This window comes from Quercus lobata, chromosome 9, assembly GCF_001633185.2.
Source record: "Quercus lobata isolate SW786 chromosome 9, ValleyOak3.0 Primary Assembly, whole genome shotgun sequence".
Lineage (NCBI taxonomy): Eukaryota > Viridiplantae > Streptophyta > Magnoliopsida > Fagales > Fagaceae > Quercus > Quercus lobata.
Window position 1 is genome coordinate 50756827 of NC_044912.1, and position 22578 is coordinate 50779404.

The 22578-nt window shown below is 34.8% G+C and overlaps 1 protein-coding gene and 1 long non-coding RNA gene across 6 annotated transcripts in view; both read right to left on the reverse strand.

Annotated features, from left to right (window-relative positions):
- The window catches only part of LOC115959768 (BTB/POZ and MATH domain-containing protein 1-like), a 64461-nt gene extending 42114 nt beyond the window's left edge, over positions 1 to 22347 (reverse strand). For 2 of the 4 annotated variants that reach the window (XM_031078325.1, XM_031078326.1), the window contains exon 1: positions 208 to 730. In XM_031078325.1, coding sequence (XP_030934185.1) covers positions 208 to 632 — 425 coding nt within the window. In that variant the 5' untranslated portion in view covers positions 633 to 730. Of the gene's footprint in view, positions 1 to 207; positions 731 to 20093; positions 20164 to 22138 lie in introns of those variants that run through there. The other 2 variants (XM_031078327.1, XM_031078324.1) reach the window with 2 other exon arrangements.
- On the reverse strand, positions 6646 to 7933 carry LOC115959772. 2 transcript variants are annotated; one of them, XR_004084997.1, is made up of 2 exons: positions 7767 to 7933; positions 6646 to 7542 (listed from the first exon to the last, which is right to left on the reverse strand). It is a non-coding gene; the product is annotated as an uncharacterized LOC115959772 (long non-coding RNA). The 2 variants fall into 2 exon arrangements; XR_004084996.1 differs by lacking the exon at positions 7767 to 7933 and adding an exon at positions 7646 to 7760.
- Positions 22348 to 22578: the final 231 nt, after the last annotated feature.

Below are 22578 nucleotides of genomic sequence, written 5' to 3' on the forward strand. Positions count from 1 at the left end.
GTGCCCTACAGGATTTAATTCATCAACAACTAAGAATGAACTTAGCAAAGAAACAACAATCATGATAATTAACATTAACATACTTATAATCAAAATAACCCAAATTATAATCATAACAAACACTATCATAATCATAACAATTATAATCAATATCACCAAAAAAAAAAAAAAAAAAAGGACCCAAATTTAGAAAGAATAATCTATTACCACATGCTACCGCAATTTCTGATCGTGTAAGGCCCACTATCGAACTGGGTATGAACCTTATGCCTCCCTTTCCCACTCTGATCCAAAAGCTTCAGTTCAAAAAGCGCTCTCACATCAGTGCCTTCGCTCGCCAAAACTATAAACAATGAAACATACGGAGCATCGTACTGCACTTTCTTGCCATCCGGGTAAAAATAGATTGCCCAAGAGTACCCGCCGCCGGTGAAAGTATCAGACGCCACGTAGTTTCCGATCCCTATACCTTTCAAGAGCGAGTAGCCTGCGATTTTGAACAGGTGAGACCCATTCACCGTCTCGGTCATCGACGTCGATGTCGTGGTTGGAGTCGACCAAGACAAAGAAGATGATGAAGAAGAAGAAGAAGAAAACATCGGCTGAGAATTAGGAGACACAATTCGTACCATCTAAAGCAAGGATCGGGGTAGAGATAAAAGTTTCGGTGTTTGGTTGGTGAGAAAATCTAGTATTTGGTCAATTGTTAGAGAGAGAAATGGATTGACCAATTAAGTGGCCAAAATGTTTTTTTTAATTTTTTTTCACTGTGCATTTTCAGTGTAAATTTTTTTCACTGCGCTTTTTTCTTTTTCTTTTTCTTTTTAAGCATAAAAACATACTTTTTATTTTTATATACTTACTTTAAATATATTTTCTAATTTTTGATGTGTTTTATATATCAGATTTTTTTTTTCTTCCAAATCTGTAAAATATATATATATATATATATATTTTGAGGTATTTTTGTATTTCCTTTTCTTTGAAGCCATATATTTTTTCAATCTAAATTTTGCTACAAATTATGGTATCTATTATTACGAACATATGAGGTATCCATTCTCTTTGTTGTGGATCTTTGAGTTCTTTCCTCCTATGATGTGGATCTTTGATATTTTCAACAAATGCAAGAATTTGAATCATGATTAAGGATTAAGAATTTTCTTTTTAAAAAAATTATATATTTTTTCCAAATAATAATATATTTATTTTAGAGTTCTTTTATTTTTATTTTAGAAATATAACAACTTTGATCATCTTTCTTTTAAAACTCTTAAAGCAAGGAAACACCTTTCTTTTTTTTTTCTTTTCTTTTTTTTTTAGTTCTTTGACAATGAATTCAAAAAATGGAAGTTGTTTTTGGATCAAAATTTGTATATGAAATCCAAATTGGTTATGCGTTCAAGTTCAACTCGTGTTCAAATTAAAATAAAATAAACTAGTTTTGAAATTCTAATACTCATATCAATAATATTCGCTTACAACCCTACAAGTATTATTCATTACCATATGTTTGTATTAACATAAGTATATTTCATCTCAAACCACATATATTATTCCAAGGTAATTTAAAAATTTTAATACTCGTATCAACAATATTTGTTAACAAACCCTACAAGTATTATTCATTTCCCTAGGTTTGTATTAATAATATATTTCTTTTCAAACCAAATGTATTGTGCCAAGGTTTTCACGTTACTCTCTCTTTTAATACTTGTATCAACAAGATTTGTTTACAACATTTTAAATTACTAAAGTGAGGAGTATAACTTGTTTTATTTATAAGACATCCACAAAAATCCTAGAATGATATTGGAAATTTGGAAGTGAATAAGATATCTCTAAAGAGCAAGGACTTCAAATTTCCAATAATAATGAATTTTACAAAATGTCATAATATCCATCAGTACATCATCAAATTAATTACCCTTCGTTTTGTAAGTATTTAATATAGAATCATATTCATCCTCCACGCGGCCATTATAATTTACCCAAAAAAAGAAAAAAAAAATGTCCATAAGATTCCTTGCGATTAAAGCCTCAACAATCAAATTTCAAATGTTTCTAGCAGAAAGAAAAAGAAAAAGGAAAAACAAACAAACTGGAAGATAAGAAGCCTAACAAGAATATGACATAGACAAATATCAGGACCCATCAAGAATATAAGGGAGGAGCTCTAACTAGATATCCAAATTTGCATGGAAGATAGACAGTAAAAAGCAATAATGAAAATAACATATAAGCCCTTTAAGCTAATCTAAAAGAGAAAACAAAAAATAACTGAAAAAAAGAATCTAAGATTAACACAAAATTAGAGAGAGACATCATTTTTTTCAAGTCCAACTGAAATGACCCAACTCAGCATGATCAACTCAGTCTTTTTGTTTAAAAAGACTTACCTCTATAGGAAACTCCAAGAAAGAATGCAGAAATCAACAATTAGGTGGATTTACATTTAAACAAATGCAAAGGTGAACCATCTAGAAAGATTCTTTTATAAACAAAAATTAAGCTCATCAAGGAATATGTATCAACTTGACATCTATTACTTCTTTCTAAACAAAAAATCTCTGCAATATACAAATTTTGATGCTGAAAAGTAATAAGTACTTATGGCAGTTAGCTTATTTTGCTGAAAATATTGTAGATAAATGTAAAAATTAATTGAAATAGTACAGTAAAACTCATAAATAGTACCAAAAAGTACAGTAGGGCTTATAAATAGTAGCAAAAATAAGTTAAATAGTAAAATAAACTAACTTTTTAATTTGGAGTCAAACATCCAAGTAGTATCCATTACTGACTTGAAGGTTTAAAACAAACATTATTGCTTTGGAAGCAGCCTAATTGGCTACAGAAATAACAGACAAGTGGTGTCGACAAGCCCTCATAATTGGCCAAAAACTGTAAGCTGGAAACTATCTCCTTGCCATGCTTTCCTAGAACCTGTTTTTACCCTCCTTTAATTTATTTTTTTTATTTTTTATTTTTTGAGAATGTACTATCCTTTAATTGGTGGGTTGTGTTCACTTTCATGAATAAGTTCACATTCTTCTTCCACAATAATATTAGCAATGACAAGTGTTGTAATGGGAAATAACATGAACAAACACGTATCTAGGCGAGGCACAGGACCCTCACACAGATCCCTCTCCTAAAAAGAGGTAAGACAAAGGCATATCAATGTAAATATCTAGAAACAGAAGTTATATAGAACCACAAAGGAATCTTCAGAATGATTCTTCCTGAGACCCATGTTGACGAAAATTGTTAACAATAATTGTTAGATTATGTTTAACAAACATTGTCAAATTATGTCTAACAAACATTGTCAAATTATGTTTAACAAGAATTGTTAAATTATGTCTAATTCATCAAACATAATTTCACCCATAGGCCTTTTGGCATATGAATTTTATTGATGTGAGTAGTGCCCATTCAAGATAATGTATCTTTTAATTACAACCCCTTATTTCAAGGGAAAACCCTTACTCCAACCACGTTGTCTTTGTATATGAGTTTATTTATTTTCATGTTTAAGGAGATATGTGTTTTTATTTATTTGTGGCTGCACCTAATAATTTATTTAGGTTGCCTACGTACCCTTGGGGGTATCAAGCCAATTCGTAGTTCTTAATTTTAGGTTTTAGATTTAAAGTCTCAAATATGGTTTTGTCCAATTTTAAATGATGGATCTTTAAGTCAATATTTGGCGTTTGATTAAGTATTGGCATAATTTTGTATTTGGGTGAGATAATTGATTTTAGTCTCAAGGACCATGCGTTTATGACAATTGACCTAATAATTCTTTTTTAAGAAGTCAAATGTCTAAGCAAATTTCTCTCTCTTTTGTTTGCTTCTTTGTTGGAATTTTAATAATATTTTGATTGAAATTCCCAAATTTAATTAAGGGAAATAAAACTCCTTTGAAGCAATTTAATCATTGTGAACATATTTGGAATTGGAAAATTTCCCAAACCCAATTTTATAGTCATTTATTTTAAGAATGATTAACTCTAATCTTGTTCAAAGAATTAGTCACAATTAATTTGGTAAAGTTAATGCCTCCATTAATTTGATGGTGGAGTCAAGAACTCCATTAAAATGGTAGAGTCAAAAACTCCATTAATTTATTAGAGTCAAGAACTTCATTGATGGAGTAGAGTCAAGGACTCTATTAATTTATTAGAGTCAAGGACTCCATTGATGGGGTAGAGTCAAAGACTCCATTAATTTGTTAGAATCAAGGATTCTAATTAATTTGGTAGAGTCAAGGACTCCATTAATTTGAGAGAGTCAAGGACTCCATTAAAATGGTAGAGTTAAGGACTCTATTCATGGAGTAGAGTCAAGGACTTCATTAATTTGTAGAGTCAAGGACTCTATTAATGGGGTAGAGTCAATGACTCCATTAATTGGGTAGAGTCAAAGACTCCATTGATGAATATGATTTGGTAGAGTCAAGGACTCTAGTTGAGAAAACACTAAACCAAACCTTAAAAGAATTTTTATTTGATAATATTCAAATAGGATTTACGAGTCAGGGACTCATATCTAAAGCTTCATGCATGGAGTTAGGAACTCCTCATGAAACCTAACCTTATTTGTTTTACCAAACAAAAATTCATATTTGAAAAAGAGGAAGAGGGAGAGATTTAGAGATGAAAGAGGACTGATGAAATCCCCACTTAATATTGTATGTTCCTCCTTTGCTTGTTGCTCTCTATCTTTGCCTGTATCTTTCTTTCTTTTTTTCTTTTTTTTCTCTGTGTGCATGCTTCTCTTTTTTGTGTATCTACCCGCCGTTTCTTTTTTTTCTTCTTGTGCGTGCAGTTTTCTCTCAACTGATTGGATTCCAGCAACCACTTCAATCATGGGGGAAAAGAGGGAAACAAGCTAGAAAAAGTTAGACCCAAGAACAAAGATAGTTCAAAATCTCATTGAGCTTGTTCTTCAACGATGCAGGGAGGTGGAGAGTAGAGAGCTGGGTGGTGAGCAAATAATTTGGGTTTTAAAATTTTTGGTGAAGCGGCAAATACGCTAGGTGGTGAAGCAGGATTAGAGAAGTGAAAGTGTATTTCAAGTTTTGTTATTTTAATCTCATAGAGCTTGTTCTTCAATGATGCAGGGAAGTGGAGAGAAGAGAGCTGGGCAGTGAGCAAATAATTTGGGTTTGAGAATTTTTGGTGAAGCGGCAAATAAGCTAGCGGTGAAGCCGGATTAGAGAAGTGAACAACATGTTTCGAAGTTTTGTTATTTTAAAAGGCTGAAGTAGTATTGCACAAGTTTGTTGCTAACTCATCTTTTTTTAATACTTTTATTGTTCCATATCAGCAGGAGGTCAGTGGTCCACCTGGGAGGATCAAATAATTTCTCCCACAACTCCTAATTTCTTGTTGAGCCGTGACCCACTTTTCAGCTTTTCAGGCTCACTTCCACTAACCCGTGTTCCTTACTTTCTGGTGGAGCCACTTTTTTTTTTTTTTTTTTTTTTTTTTTTTTTTTTTTGAGAATTGATGGAGCCACTTTTCAGTTTTTTTTTACTTGATTTGAGTCTATTTTTGCTTTTGTACTAGGCAGCAGGCTATGAACGTAACTTACATTATTATTATAATTCTTTTTTCTTTTTTTCTTTTTTTGGTAGTATTGGCTAGATGCCGACCATACATGACCACACTTTTTTGAACCTATGCTATTGTTTAATCCTAGCTGCCGTGTAGATGCAACACTTTTTAGAAAGTAATTTTTTTAGTTTCAACAACCCAACTGCATTCTAGTCTCTGAATCTACCCTCAGAATATAGTAGAAATTGGTCTCACAGTTGGCAAAAGCTAAATTTTGGGACGGGATCCAGCAGATACATGTATTTGTGAAATTATAAAAGTTTAGCATTGGAGATATAAATTTGTTTTAGGCACCATGGAATATGGACCATTCTAGTGAAAGAATTATGAAAAGATTCACTTGGTATAAAATGGACAGGAACAACACAATTCCTTGACAATTCTGCACTTCTAGAAGGTTAACAAAGGCACTTCCCATTAAAGAATCAAAATAGGTTTGCAAACTCATTTTTGAGTGTCCAGCATTCCTAATTACCATAGAATAAGTGTCCTAAAAATAAAAAAACTTAATTTCTTTGTATGAAAGTTCTTTCCAAATAGCCAACATTATCAGTTCACAACATTTTCCTTTAATTAATAAGTAGGTCTCTTGCTTATTCTCCATTCCTATTTCAAGTATTAGTTATACAATATATGCTTTTTTTGGATAAATTATTGTACAATATATGTTACACGAATTAGATTACTAGACCATAAGAATCTTTAATTTCTTACAGAATAATCGTATTCAAAACCAATAAATTTTCCAAGAATACCTGGGAAAGTTTAATTAAGACATTACAATGGCTTGAAGTTGGATAATTGTTTCTTTTTCTTTTCAAATTTATGCAACATATGTACAAGCCATGTGGAGAGTATAACCCCAACCCTCAAAACAAGAAGAAGAAGAGACTTTAATTAGTTTTTTTTTTGGTCTCTTCCCTTAATAATTTTATTTCCAATAAAAAGAATAAATCAATGGTTAAAGGTAAGCATGATTTCTTTACAAATCAATTCCTAACCTTTGTACTAGCCGTAGAGCTGCAATCCATAAAGCTAAAAATGTATTGTGCCATGTGGGTACCATAATAGTCTACAGAACCATTACTAAACCTGCAACAATAATTGCAGTTCAATAATACTGCTAGAAGAACAAGAGTATCATCCACTCCAGGTAAAATCAAGACTGAAGCATGGATATACAAGAGACTAAACGAAAAGGCATCATAGAGTTTACTCTAAAAACCTAACATCTTAGAGTTGAGACTAAAGCCTAACATCCAAATATTCAAGAAAAACAGGGAGCAGGGCTGTTACAAAATATCATTGAGTTCTACAAGAAACACACTAGTTCTGGCTATTATGTAGTTCAACTAGCCCCTACATCACTTGGCATGAAACACAAACACAAAAAGACAAAAAAACACAAAAAGAAAAAGAAAAAACAATAACACGAACACAAGCAAAAATACAAAGAAAAGGTTTATTGGATTTGCAAGAAATTGGCTGAGCCAATTGATTAAATCATTCCACCAAGATGACCTCGTACCACGACTCCCAGAACCTCCTTCATCGTCCCGCTGTGAGGGACCAGAACTATGCCCTTCAGAATGAGCAGCAAAAGTTTCCCCAGCATTAAAAGGTGCCCCACAGTTTCGACTTAGCAAAGAAACAACAATCATGATAATTAACATTAAAACACTAACCAAAAATAAATAAATAACCCACTACATAAACATAACAAACACTAATCATAATCATAACAATTATAATCAAGATCACCCAAAAAAAAAAAAAAACGACCGAAATTTAAAAAGAATAATCGATTACCACTTGTTAAAGCGATTTCTGAGCGTGTTAGGCTCAGTGATATCATCCTCTTTGCTCTGCATCTTTTGGCTTTTCTTTTTTGTGTGTCAAACACTAAATAATTAATTATCTGAACCAACAAAGAAGAAAATTTGATACGTGAATAAAAAATCGCACAAAAATTTGACTAACACTGAAAAAATGGAATTTATATTCAATCCAAAAGGTCATACTTTTCTTTTTTCAGCTTTTCCAAGCAAACAAACATAACTTTACTTTACAGAGCATAGAACAATCGAATAATCAAACAAAACCCTAATTTTCTCTCAGATCTAATTTTCAGAGAGAGATTACCAGTGGAGGCGAAGAGATGCTAGGGTTTCCAAAAGCACTTTATATACTGTAAAACTGGGCCTACGATAGTATGAAAAGCTACACAGAAAACCCAAAAAGTGTCTCTTTTTTTGTAAAATTGGAGAATTGAAGCCCTTTTGAGTTTCCATTAAAATTCATGCGTTGGGTTAACGGGTACCGTGTAATGGGTACCGTATGGTGCCCATCAAGTACACTCTTTTCTGACATAATATTTGTCTTTTTTTTATTTATTTATATCACTTTTTCAGTCTTGTAGGTATTATTTCAGATTTTTTTTGACTTTTTCTTACAAATATTTTGTCTTTTCTGCGCTTACCCAACACCAGGCGGTGCTAGTTAACAATCTCCAAAATTCATATATGGGCTTTTTCTTTTGTCCAAGACAATAACCCATAAAAAAAATTAGTTCAAATGGAAATGAAAGTAGATGTTAATTAGCCCATTCTATAATTTCTATTAGCTTAATTGTACACTAACCTCTATGTGAAAAAAGGTAAAAATGACAATGAGACGAGATCAGATTAGGGGTGTCTTATTCTTGTCATGTTCTTTCTTTGAGGCAGGGAAAATCCGCATGGAACAAGACTAGCTTTGGACGATTTAGGGGTTTATGGTCAAATTTAGGGCAAATGGTTTTTGTTTTAATAAGAATAGTGTAAGAAGTTATAGGAACTTGTTCATATTTAACCTCTATATAAATATTATATAATATATGTAGTGTTTTTATCCTCAAATATTATATAAGAAAAATATATATTTATCCTCTATTTATTTAAATATAAAATAAATATAGTGTTTTTTAATAAGATAAATTAAAATTCTATTATATAAATCCAAATTTTTTTTTTTGAGGGTGACATTTGATTTTTCATCAGTGGCGGCTTTAGGATTATTTTCTAGGGAGAGTCAATAAAAAAACATAAACTGTACTGAATTTAAAATAAACGAGAACTTGAATATATTGACACCATAAAAAAAAATATATATATAAAAAAAAAAAAAAAAAAAAAACCCAAATATATGAAGTTTAACAATTGGCTTCTACGAGGTTTCATATTTTGAAATCGTTGCATGATATCCTCATTAGTCCCCAAAGTTTTTTTTTTTTTTTAAAGAGTACTATTAGTCCTTATGTCAACTTTCATTAGTTTTTTTGCTTATGTGTCTAACGGAATAATGATATATCATTTTTTCAATGATGGCAAGTGTTTTATTATGAACAAATTGCGTGTGAGCAAACCCCACCTCCCTCTCCATTCCAAGCTCTCTGACATCCACAACCTCAAGTCTACCATTGCTTCCAGCACCACCATTGGCTCCAGCTCCCCGGCCATACTTCATCTGCCTCCTCTTCGACTCCGCTCCCCAAACCCTCCTTTTCCCTGACACAAGTAGCAACCTCAAAGGAATAACTTACCTTCCATAAAAAATAAAAAATAAAAATTAAAAAATTAAAAAAAAAAGGCAAAAAATTTTCCAAATGGGTAAACCCAGATTCCAATATCAAATCCATATTTGACAAAGATTGGTCCAATATCTAAGTTTGAATTACAAATCCCAAAAGAAACGTGATCTTAGGTAGGTGAGCTTGACTTTGAATCTTTGATATGGGTTTGGTGAGTGGGATTTTCGAGTTTGATGGGCACGAGGCATTTTGGATGGGGGTTGGTTTCTATATGTGGCTTTATTGTTTAAGGAGTAAGGTTTATATTGTAGCTTTGTTGTTAAGGACTATGGTCTATTGATTGGATCAGGTTACATCTCATTCATGGAAATTGTTGCTTTTTATGGAGGTTGAGTTTTATTAGGTTGTTGGTAGTTTCGACCGGTAGGAGAAGGGAGATGAAGCACTGCTTGGAGCTAATGGAGGAACTATAGACAATGGCGGACTCAAGGCGGTGGGAGTCAGAGGAGAATACTTCTTCTTCAGATCTAGAGTGTGTTGAGGTTTGCTTACATGTAATTTTTTTGAGCCAAAATGCAAAACACATCCTAGGTTTCACCTTTTGTCATTTTAGTCTTCTAAATTTGAGTTTTATCATTTCAGTCCTCTAAGTTATAATTATAGTCAATTAAGTCTTCCATTAGTTTTCTCTTAGGTACTACCATCTACTTACCAAAACAACGCTGTTTTGGATTTTTTTTTTTTTTTTTTTTAAAAGGACTCACGGGAACGGCGTCGTTCCCCTAGCCCCTGAATATCAAAAATTGCCCCACCCCCATACCCTAAAACCTTAATTAACTGAGAAATTTGAGGGATTGAGGGAGAAAGAAAGAGGGGGGAAAAAGAGAGAGTGAGAGATCGAGAGGGGGAAAGAGAGAGAATGAGAGACCGAGAGGGGGAAAGAGAGAGATTGAAAGATTAGAAGAGGGAGGGAGAGACTAGGAGAAGGGGAAGAGAGACTGAGAGGGAGGCAAGAGATTTCACGGCGGCTCCACTTTGTCAGGCTAGGGTCTACTTGGTGGCTCCACTTTGCCACTTCAGGAGGCAACTCCGGCCAATATGGATTTGGGTAAGTTCTGAAAACCCAAAATTTTTGCTTTCAATCCTCTAAGTTTTTTGGGCCAAAATGCAAAACACACCTCTAGGTTTCATCTTTTGTCATTTCAGTCTTCTAAGGGTGCATTTAGATACTGCTTATGCTGCTAAAAACTGAAAACTGAAAACAATAAAAAAATAATTTTTGGTTACTGTTCACACTCACAAAACGCTGGTAAAAAAAAAAGAAACACAAAACATGGACGCTAGACATGCATCTAAACGTTCACTAAATTTGAGTTTTGTTATTTCAGTTATCTAAGTTTTAAGTATAGTCAATTCAGTCTTCCATTAGTTTTCTGTTAAGTACTACCGTGTACTTACCAAATCAATGCTGTTTTGGATTTTTTTTTTTTTTTTTTTTTTAAAGGACTTAGGGGAACGACATTGTTCCCCTAGCTCCTGAATATCAAAAATTGCCCCAGTTCAAAGGGAGGAAGAGTTTCTTTAATCAAAGATTGAACCAAACTTGATCCACCAAATATCCAAACTAATGATACCCCAAGTGCAGGGTCGGCCCAACAATATTTGGGACTTAAGGCCAAAATTTTATATGAGACCTTTTTATATGTAAACATTAGTTAAATAAAATCATATAATACTAATTAAATTAACACTAATTTGATGTAAATACAGAAATTGATGAATAATATTAACTAAACTAAGGTTAATTTCATATAGAAGATTAAATGTCATAGTTGAACCATAAATTTAAACAAAAAGAACTATATATATATATATATATATATATATAGAAGAAACTTACTTTAACTGGGATATATAACTATGCATAGTTAAGTATAGTTGTAATCTAAATTTTAATTTTATATATTCTTTTTAAGAGAAAGAGATAGATAGATATTATTTAGTGTGTGGCTTAGTAGGAGATTAGTTTACAAAAATTAAGATCTCAAACTATTAGAGGAGATTAGTCATCTTTTATCACATTTGCAGCATTTTTTTTTGAAACATTTTAGGGTTTCAATTGGTTTAAATTTTTATTGGTGTCCTACTTTGGAAGCCTTGTTAGAAATGAAAAAGAAAAATACTAAAGATACTACAAAATGTTCACAATATAATGTGATAATAACTGTAATTGATGAATTTCAACAACTTAATTTATTTGTGTTTGAATTACATTTTTATGTGATTGGTGACATGTTAGTTAAACCTATAATAAAATTTGCGATATTTTTAGCATCACTTTTTTTTTAAAAGTATCAATTATTTAAAAATGTTATATTTATATAAAATTTTGGGTCTTTTACCGAGAGAGATGGGGCCTTTTCTTTAGAAGGGATTTTTTTTTTTTTGGTTGTTGTGGGGCCTTAGGCCTAGGCCTTGGGCCGGCCCTGCCCAGTGAAGCTACAAGTTTGACACGTGTCATTGCTGCAACAAGAGAAACCTACCCATGTCTCATCCCATACTTGGTCTTCTTCAATTTCTCTACTTCATCTTTAGGCAACCCACTACTTGCAATATCTCCAACATAAAGAATTAGAATAGAGACAATTTCTTCTATCATGAACATAACATCTCTGATAGACCGATGCACTCTTAAGTAGAGAATTCCAGAGGCAACTAGTGAGATCCCACCTGAGAGATTGGATCTGAATTGTTGAAGGCAATTGAGACTTCAAGGATTGCAGTTGTTGTGTTCTCCAAAAACAATGCTACTTCGGACTAGTGCCTTGATGAGCTGGTGAAGATTGTGGAATGCAAAAGACTTTTAAATCAAAGGGTGTTGCCTATTTTCTATGATGTGTCTCAATCCGAGGTGCTAGAACATAAGGGAATTTTTATGGATGCGCTCCTATATGGGCCTATAGACAAGATGAACGATTGGAGAGATGCATTGATAGAGGTTGCAAACTTGGCATGCTTGCATTTGGAAGCATATCGGTAATATTATATTACATAAACTCTTGTTTATGCATATATAATATATATTTTGATTGAATTTCATATTAGATGACTAGTCTTGTATAATTTAATGTGCACAATACACAATAAACATTTATCATTCTTTGTTTGTCCAATTACAAAATTGTCAGAAGGACATCACAAGAAGTGTTTCTCTCTAGACTAGGTGCTAGCAACACCAAACCCTAGAGTTCTGTATAACTTACATTCCCCTTGGTGTGTAGGAATTGTTAGTAGGAGAAGGAAAAGCTCTTTTTATCTTAAAAGAGAAGTATGTAAAATTGATAAAGCCATGAAAGCAAAATGCAAGGTGCATTTTTTGTAGTTCATAAGACCTAACATCATTCCATGTAACATTCCAGATTCCACAATATACAGTTAAAAACTAAAAATAATTTTTCTTTTTGACTTAGGCTAGGTTTTTTTTTTCCTTTTCTTTATCCTTCTTAAAAAACTCAAACTAGTGGAGCTAACTCATGGAGTACCTTGGAAGGGGATATGTTTGGCACAAATGTTTTTGGTTGTTGATGTTCCAATCCAAATAAGTTGATAATGATGATAGTGATGTGGTTGCTCATTATGAAGGCAAATTTGGACAAATTACAAGATTTTTCAATTATTTTGTGTAAAAATAAAATTATATCTTGAGAATATTACGACAAGTTCTTTTAGTAATTAATCAGTGCTTTTGAATTTTGAAGATTTTCATAAGTACCCTTTTTTTTCTTTTCATTTTTTTTTTTTTTTGATAAGGCATTTGCAAAGCCTCAATAGTTCGCTCCCTTCGAGCAATCACACCAGCCTTTGTAAAACTTTACAAAATACAAAAAGTAACAAATTTTATCCATTTTGCTCCAAAAATCTTCCACATCAGTTAAGTCAAAATTGTCTAAATATCCAAAATTGCTACAATAACCATGTATATTTACATGGTTACCGTTCATTTGCATAATTGCATTATATATTTTATTTTTTTCTCTCTCCACAAATTTGATCTCTCTCTCTCTCTCTCTCTCTCTCTCTCTCTCTCTCTCTCTTTAGATCTAAACTCTTTTATTTATATCTTGGCGTGTGTTAAAGTTGGTGGGCCATGGGTAAGTGTGAAATAATAAAAAAATTTGAGAAAAATATTATTTAAATAAAAGAGTGTGTAAAATAGACAAACTGATGTAAATGTTTTGTAAAAGTAAATGTGTAAAATAGAAAAAAGTTTTTTTTTTTTTTGCAAACTATACAAAAAATTTACATCCACTGATAAAGATGCTCTTAGGACACTCATTAAGAGACAAACCTCCATAGGTTTTGCAGAAAAGATTGTTTTAGGCAGTGCTGGTAGATCAGGGGATTTTGAATGATGTGGAAAAATGACTTCAAGGTAGATGTAGCAGATTTTAATAAAAATGTTGTGGCTGTCAAGATTAATGATGGTGCGTGTCAACGGGCATTGATTGGGTTTTATGGTCTTCCTTTACTAAAAGAAGAAAGGCTTGGGATAACTTGGGAGCTACGTTATTAGTTATAGAGGAGCCTTGGGTTTGCCTAGGGGATTTCAATCTGGTAATAGATGATCAAGAAAAAGATAAGAGTAGGAGAGCTAGAACTTCAGCGCCAAATTTATTTTCTCAAGGAACTAATGTTTGACCTGGGGACCAACGGTAGTCTTTCACATGGACTGATGAGAGATGGGGTAAAAGTTGCATTAGACAAAGGTTGTAGACAGAGGCATTGGTGTCATAAGTTGAAGAGGCATTTTCCCAAAAGCTACCATTAACGACCTTGGTGCTGTTAACTCAGATCATTGTCCTTTGTTGATAGATAATCCAAGTAATTTTTGTGCTCCAAGACCTTTCAGATTTGAAGCAACCTGGGAGATGAAATTGAGAAGCTTTGAGGTGATAAATCAAGCTTGGTCTAGCGAACTCAGAGGATCAGATGCCTTTAAACTGTGCAGGAAACAAGAAGTAACCTGTAAAGCATTAAAGAAGTGGAATACAGAGGTGTTTGGTTTTAGTAATATCAAAATTGCTAGGTTGACTGAGAAAATTAGAAAAATCCAAATGAAAGAGACCAGAAACTGGAGATTAAAAGCTCAGTACAAAGATGAGTTGAATGAGTGGTTGCTTAAAGTATCTTTAAGCAACCACTCATTTTGTAATTACTCATTCAAAGTGTACGTGTGTACATGTGAATGTCTCTTTTTGTAGTTACTCTTTCTCCTGGGTTAAGAGAGAGCTTAATTTTGTAGCACATGATCTTGCAAAGTGTACATGTGATATTATTAACAGTGTACTATGCTATAGGAACTCCTTCCTCCCAACTGAAGTTTGTGATGCTTGGAGGAAAGACTGTTTGATTGTTTCTTCTGTTTAATAGAAGTTGGTTTTAGCAACAAAAAATAAACAAATAAAAGTGGGCCTCAAGAATCTTTGGCCGCCGGTGTGATGCAGCCGTGTGATCAAAGCAGTTTTTTAAACACCCCTACATAACTTACCAAAATACAAAAAAAACAAAAAGACAAAAAAAGAATAAAAGAATAAACAAAGGCAAAAACATAAACAAAAATACAAGGAAAAGCAAGTTTCTTTGTTTTGCAAGGAATTGGCCGAGCTGATTGTTTTCATCTTCATTGGAGGGAGCCGAAGGACCTCGGGTTCTCCAATGAGACAACGTCGAGGTCCTTCGACGAGATTGTAGGGAATTTAACCAAAATCCCAACCTGTGAGAAACAAAACAAATAGAGAAAACACACGTCAAAGAAAATAATCACACGCACAAGACAATATTTACGTGGTTCGGCAATTTGCCTACGTCCACGGAGTTGCAGGGATTTCACTATTATCAGGGAAAATACAATAGTGCACAAGAACACTCTCAAGAAACCCAAATCCCAATTACACCCTAACACTCTCTCACAAGAAAAAATAAGAATAGAAACTGACTGCCTCTCTTTTCTTTATTTTCTCTCATGTGGCTACACACTAGGTTAATTAGGATTTCTCTCCATATTTTCTCACGGCTGCACTTAATACAAAATATATATATGTATATGTTAAAGTCGGCAGAAGCAAAAAGGTTTCCTATTACAAATAGGATTTGGTCAACTAAAGGGAATTTAGACTTGACTTGGGCTTGTGGCAATTCAAGCCACACACGGGCCCAATTCAACAAATCTCCACCTTGGCTTGAATTGATCAAGCTACACTAGCAAACTCCTCCATCAGCTCCACCTTAGCCCTTAAGGGCTCACAAGCTGCAAACATCAGCCACAATACCTCTATAACACAATCCCTCATCCCTGCAACTCATCCTCCTGTCCTCAAGCTAGAAGACCAATTGAAGCTGCGCACAGCTTCAACTTCTCAATAGTGACACCCTTAGTCAACATGTCTGCCGGGTTCTTAGATCCACAAATCTTCTCAAGCATTACCAGCTTATCTTCAACAAGGTAACGGATAAAGTGGTATTTTGTCTGTATGTGCTTCGACTTTGAATGAAAAGCCGAATTCTTGGCAAGAAAGATTGCACTCTGACTGTCACTGTGTAGAATGCCCATCTCCTGCTTCTTACCCAATTCATCTAAGAAACCATGTAGCCAAATCATCTCCTTTCCAGCTTCAGTTGCTGCAACATACTCAGCTTCTGTACTAGACAAAGTAACAATCTTCTGTAGATTTGAAGCCCATGATATAGCTGTACCACCCAGAGTAAAAACAAACCCAGTAGTACTCTTTCTACTATCAATATCACCAGCAAAATCAGCATCTACATAACCCTGCAGTTTCAAACTTGCACCTGTGAAGCAAAGACATGTATCTGATGAACCCTTCAGATATCTCAGAATCCACTTGACTGCCTCCCAATGCTGCTTTCCAGGCCTACTCATGAATCTGCTCACAACTCCCACTGCATGTGCAATGTCTGGCCTTGTACACACCATAGCATACATCAAGCTACCAATAGCTGAGGCATAGGGCACCTTGCTCATGTGGTCCCTTTCTTCTTCTGTCTTCGGTGACTGTTCTTTGCTTAGTTTGAAATGACTACCCAAGGGTGTGCTCACTGGTTTAGCTTCATTCGTATTGAACCTGCTGAGAACTTTCTTCACATACTCTGACTGTGAAAGCTTCAATGTACCATTAGCCTTGTCTCTAATGATTCTCATACCAAGGATTTGCTTTGCAGCTCCCAAATCCTTCATTGCAAACTGTTTGAACAATTGCTTTTTCAAATTATTAATCTCCTCAATGCTAGACCCTGCAATAAGCATATCATCCACATACAACAGTAATATGATGTAAGAATTGTCAAAAAACTTAACATAGCAACAGTGATCAGCTTCACATCTCTTGAACCCAATTCTGTGCATAAAACTGTCAAATTTCTTGTACCACTGTCTAGGAGCTTGTTTTAGGCCATACAAGCTCTTTCTCAGTTTGCAGACTAGATTCTCTTGTCCTTGAGCAATGAACCCTTCTGGCTGATTCATGTAAAGGTCTTCCTCCAAGTCACCATGAAGGAATGCTGTCTTCACATCTAACTGCTCAAGATGTAAGTTTTCTGCAGCCACCATTCCCAGTACTAGTCTGATTGTTGACATCTTCACAACTGGAGAAAATATCTCTGTGTAGTCAATGCCTTCCTTCTGCTAGAACCCTTTAACAACTAATCTGACCTTGAAACGTTTGCTACCATCATGCTCAATCTTTATTCTGTATATCCACTTGTTGTGCAAAGCCTTCTTTCCTACTGGCAATTCAGTCAGTTCCCATGTCTGATTCCCCAACAAGGAATCCATCTCATCCTTCATGGCTAACTCCCACTTGCTTGAATTCTCATCTTGCAAGGCTTCATCATAACACTCTGGCTCACCACCATCAGTCAACAGGAGATAATTTAAAGTGGGTGAATAACGCTGTGGAGGTCTAATGTTTCTGGAAGATCTGCGGACTTCAGCTACAGGTGTACTCAGATCTACCTGTGAATTTACATTCTCCTTATCTTCTTCACCCCTTTTCTGGACAGTACCTTCAGTCAATTCATCTAAGTTGACAAACTCAGATTTCTTTTGATCTATCTCTGTAACATCTGACACTACAGTTGACCTGTCCTTGTACATAACCTGTTCATTAAATATCACATTTCTACTTCTGATGATTTTCCTGTTTTGTTCATCCCAAAACCTATAGCCAAATTTCTCATCACCATAGCCAATGAAAAAACATATTTTAGACTTTGCATCAAGTTTACTACGAGCATCAGAATCAATATGAACATAGGAAACACAACCAAAAACTTTTAAGTGTGAAAACTTTACCTCTTTACCGCTCCAAACCTCCTCAGGAAGTCTGAACTCCATGGGAACTGAAGGTCCTCGGTTTATCAGGTAAGCTGCAGTGCTAACAGCATCAGCCCAAAAAGTTTTTGGTAGCCCAGCATGCAACCTCATACTTCTAGCACGCTCATTGAGAGTTCTGTTCATGCGTTCAGCCACACCATTCTGTTGTGGTGTCCCAGGAATGGTCTTCTCCATCCTAATTCCCTGTGCAGCACAATACTCACTGAACCCTCCATCTATGTACTCTCCTCCATTATCTGACCTCAAACATTTTACTTTCAAACCTGTTTCTGTCTCAACCATGGCCTTCCACTTCTTAAAAGTTTCAAATACATCAGATTTATTTTTCAGAAAATAAACCCATACCTTTCTGCTTGAGTCATCAATGAAAGTGATGTAGTACCTTGAACCTCCAAGGGATGCAACCGGAGAAGGCCCCCACAAATCAGTGTGTACTAACTCCAATTTTTCAGCCTTCGGTGTCCTGCCAGTTTTCAAGAAGCTCACCTTTTTCTGCTTTCCTAAGATGCAACTTTCACACATGTCAAAATCAATGGACTTCAATTCTGGTAGTTTTCCTTTTGACAGCAGCATCTTCATCCCTTTCTCACTCATGTGACCAAGTCTGCGGTGCCATAGGCTTGTATCAGTACTTGCATCAGCAACTGCAATTGTGTCTCTTGGACTTGAGGTCATGTACAGAGTACCAGTTTTCTTTCCACGAGCCAATACCCTAGCTCCCTTTGTAACCTTCCAAGTACCACCAACAAATAGTATTGCATGTCCTTCATCATCAAGTTTTCCAACAGAAATCAGATTCCTCCTCAGGTCAGGAATATGTCGAATCTTCTCCAGTAACCAAACAGACCCATTGGGCAACAATATTCGAACATCTCCCATACCCACAACATCCAAGGCTGAACCATCAGCCAAATACACCTTACCAAAATCACCTGCAACATAATTCTGTATGATTTCTCGGTGTGGAGTGGTATGAAACGAAGCTCCTGAATCCAAAACCCAATCATCAAGTGGACTGTCTACTGCAAGAAGTAATGCATCCTGTACCTCTTCTGTTACAGCATTAGCAGAATCATCTTCATTCTTCTTCTTAGGACTTTTGCATTGATTCCTAAAGTGACCTGTTTTCCCACAATTCCAGCATTGTACTTGTTGGCCTGATCTAGATTTACTTCTGTTCCGATTAGAATTTCTGGATTTTGATCTGCCCCGATTTGAATTTCTGTTATTACCTCTGCCTCTTGTCTCAAGGTTTAGGGCAGAACCAGATCCTGAGGTTTCGCCTGCATCTCTTCGGCGAATCTCCTCAGCCAGAATTAAATCTCGTATATCATTGTACTTGAGCTTTTCTTTTCCTGTAGAATTGCTTACTGCCATCCTCATTGCCTCCCAACTGTTTAGCAAAGAAGCCAAGACGATCAGAGCATGAATCTCATCATCAAAATCAATTTCTACAGACGACAATTGATTTGTGATAGTGTTAAATTCATTCAGATGTTGTGCTACTGATGCATTCTCTGCCATCTTCAGATTAAACAGTTTCTTCATCAAGTGCACTTTATTGTTTGCTGACGGCTTTTCATACATACCAGACAAAGCCTTCATCAGATCTGCTGTGGTCTTCTCCTTTACAACATTGTGTGCAACAGACCTAGATAGAGTTAACCTGATAACTCCCAATACCTGTCTGTCAAGAAGAGCCCATTCCTCAGCCTTCATAGCCTCAGGTTTTTCCCCTAGAAGAGGTAGATGCAACTTCCTCCCATAAAGGTAATCCTCAATTTGCATCCTCCAAAATCCAAAGTCTGTGCTATCGAACTTTTCTATTCCAGATGCCTTTCCTGCTTCCTCTGCCATTGCTCTCACTTAAACCTAACCCTAGGCTCTGATACCAGTTGTAGGGAATTTAACCAAAATCCCAACCTGTGAGAAACAAAACAAATAGAGAAAACACACGTCAAAGAAAATAATCACACGCACAAGACAATATTTACGTGGTTCGGCAATTTGCCTACGTCCACGGAGTTGCAGGGATTTCACTATTATCAGGGAAAATACAATAGTGCACAAGAACACTCTCAAGAAACCCAAATCCCAATTACACCCTAACACTCTCTCACAAGAAAAAATAAGAATAGAAACTGACTGCCTCTCTTTTCTTTATTTTCTCTCATGTGGCTACACACTAGGTTAATTAGGATTTCTCTCCATATTTTCTCACGGCTGCACTTAATACAAAATATATATATGTATATGTTAAAGTCGGCAGAAGCAAAAAGGTTTCCTATTACAAATAGGATTTGGTCAACTAAAGGGAATTTAGACTTGACTTGGGCTTGTGGCAATTCAAGCCACACACGGGCCCAATTCAACAGAGACAACCTAGTACCACGATTCCCAAAACCTCCTCCATTATCCCGCCTAGATGACCTCGTACCACGACTCCCAGAATCATGTATGATCTCACAACACCTACACTTCAGTGAACCTTGATGCAATCATCTTTGAGGTAGTCAGATGTCTCTAGATCAGTTCTTTTGAAAAATCGCTCGTAACCCCTACAACATCCAACAAACTAAACTATTATACCACATTTGCCACTTGATTACATTAAATGAGAAATGGAGCCAAGGTATACAACTGAAAATGATTGCATGTAGGTCATAAGTATAACATGATAGCATAAAAACATTACTCCCACAAGATGCACATAGTAGTCATTGAATCAAACATAGTTGTCACCTGAAATGTCCATGGCAGGTATCACGCCTAATCAACAAGATTTTGTTATCACAACACAATATACGGTGAACTAATTAGATGTCACAAATATTACATCTTGCTTCTATTAATCTCTTCAATAGCTCAAAATGAAACCATACACAATAAATAAACATTAACGCCACTACATTTTCAAGGTATTCATCTATGAAATTATATATATCTAGCCAAAGAATTACATATAAGAGAGTTCAAAACTCCTTACAAGTACTCAAAAAGAGTTCATCTGTTCATGAATTAGAAAAACACCATCTGTCTGGTTCCATCTAATTCTAATTCGATATGGAATAATAAGATTATTCTACTGATCTCAATTTAATCTCATGGATATGTTTGTTGTAACATTGTTTGTTGCTAAGCTCTCTAGAAATTTATGAGTCTAACAATAGATGCTTGTTGCCTCATATTTTATACATCATTTGTACCTATCAAAAAATATATTTTATACATTATTTGGCTTTCTTATGTCAAATAGCTAGGAGGTGGAAAAGAGTTCATGTAGCAGACCCCCTACTAGTCGAGAGAGTTACTCATCCAGCAAGCTAACATTATATGGAATAAAGGCTTTATTTATTAAAGTAATACAAGCAAATATTGAACAGTTTTTGCCAGGAAATTATGTCTTTACATAAACAAGAAGGGGTTCTCATATTAACAATCCTAGCTCAGCTCTAAAATTCAAGCCCAGAAAACCATTACCTATCAAATTCAACAAGCATACTACCACCCACTTGTACATATCAACCTCTTTCAAAACTTCCAGTTCCACAACAACAACAAAAAAAGGAAGTGCCACTTACTATTACTTCAAAAATTCCTAATCTTGCCATTGGTTTCTGTCCACAATTCATGCAATTGCTCTTATACTGAATCAAATTATTACTAACTATAACAATAAAAACGGTAACATTGTGCGTAATTGTATTTTGTAAATCTTATAAGCAATTACTCCGTGTCTTATACTAAAGAAACTTTGTAAATGGTATGCGTTTAATTTAAAAAAATAAACATGATAATTTTTCATGAGTCATTAAGTCATTCAAAATGAAGTAACAGATGCAAGCATGACCGCATGGGGGTATTATTTTCAAACAAACATCATCCAACAAAGAATCCTTTTAGAGAGAACTTATATATAGTATCTCAGATGCAGTCATACAGTACATTAGGTCCCCAATTGAATAGCATTGTCCACTAAAGCACAAACAATTCTATCTTTTGATTCTTTTCCCATGACCATAGAATTCAAAATAATCATATGTTTGAATTTAATTAAGGGAAAAAGTTAGTGAACCATTTTAAGAAAGTTTTTATGGAAAAAGAAAAAAAAGAGTAATTAAACCTTTGACAGTTTTTTCAATGGCCATATAATTTCAAAATAACCATATGTTCGAATTTAATTAAGGAAAAAGTTAATGGACCATTTTAAGAAAGTTTGTATGAGAGTAGAAAAAAAGTAGGTAAATTTTCCACAGCTTTTTCAATTTTCCCGTTAACATGACCCATTTCAAAAAATTGTCATGTTCTTGGTAACACTGATTAACAAGTGCCCTACAGGATTTAATTCACCAACAACTAAGAATGAACTTAGCAAAGAAACAACAATCATGATAATTAACATTAACACACTAAGCAAAAATAAATAAATAACCCACTACATAAACATAACAAACACTATCATAATCATAACAATTATAATCAAGATCACCAAAAAAAAAAAAAAACCCAAATTTAAAAAGAATAATCGATTACCACATGCTACCGCGATCGTGTAAGGCCCACTATCCGGCGGCCTCCTGAACTGGGTATAAACCTTATGCCTCTCTTTCCCACTCTGATCCAAAAGCTTCAGTTCAAAAAGCGCTCTCACATCAGGGCCTTCGCTCTCCAAAACTATAAACAGCGAAACATACGTAGCATTGTCCTGCACATTCTCGCCGTCCGGGTATAAATAGATTGCTCAAGAGTGACCGCCGGCGGTGAAAGTATCGGACGCCAAGTAGTTTCCGATCCCCATACCCTTCGAGAGCGAGTACCCTGAGATGTTGAACAGGTGGGACGCATTCACCGTCTCGGTCATCGACGTCGATGTCGTCGTCGAAGTCGGAGTTGGAGTCGACCAAGACAAAGAAGATGATGAAGAAGAAGAAAACGTCGGCTGAGAATTAGGAGAGACAATTCGTACCATTTAT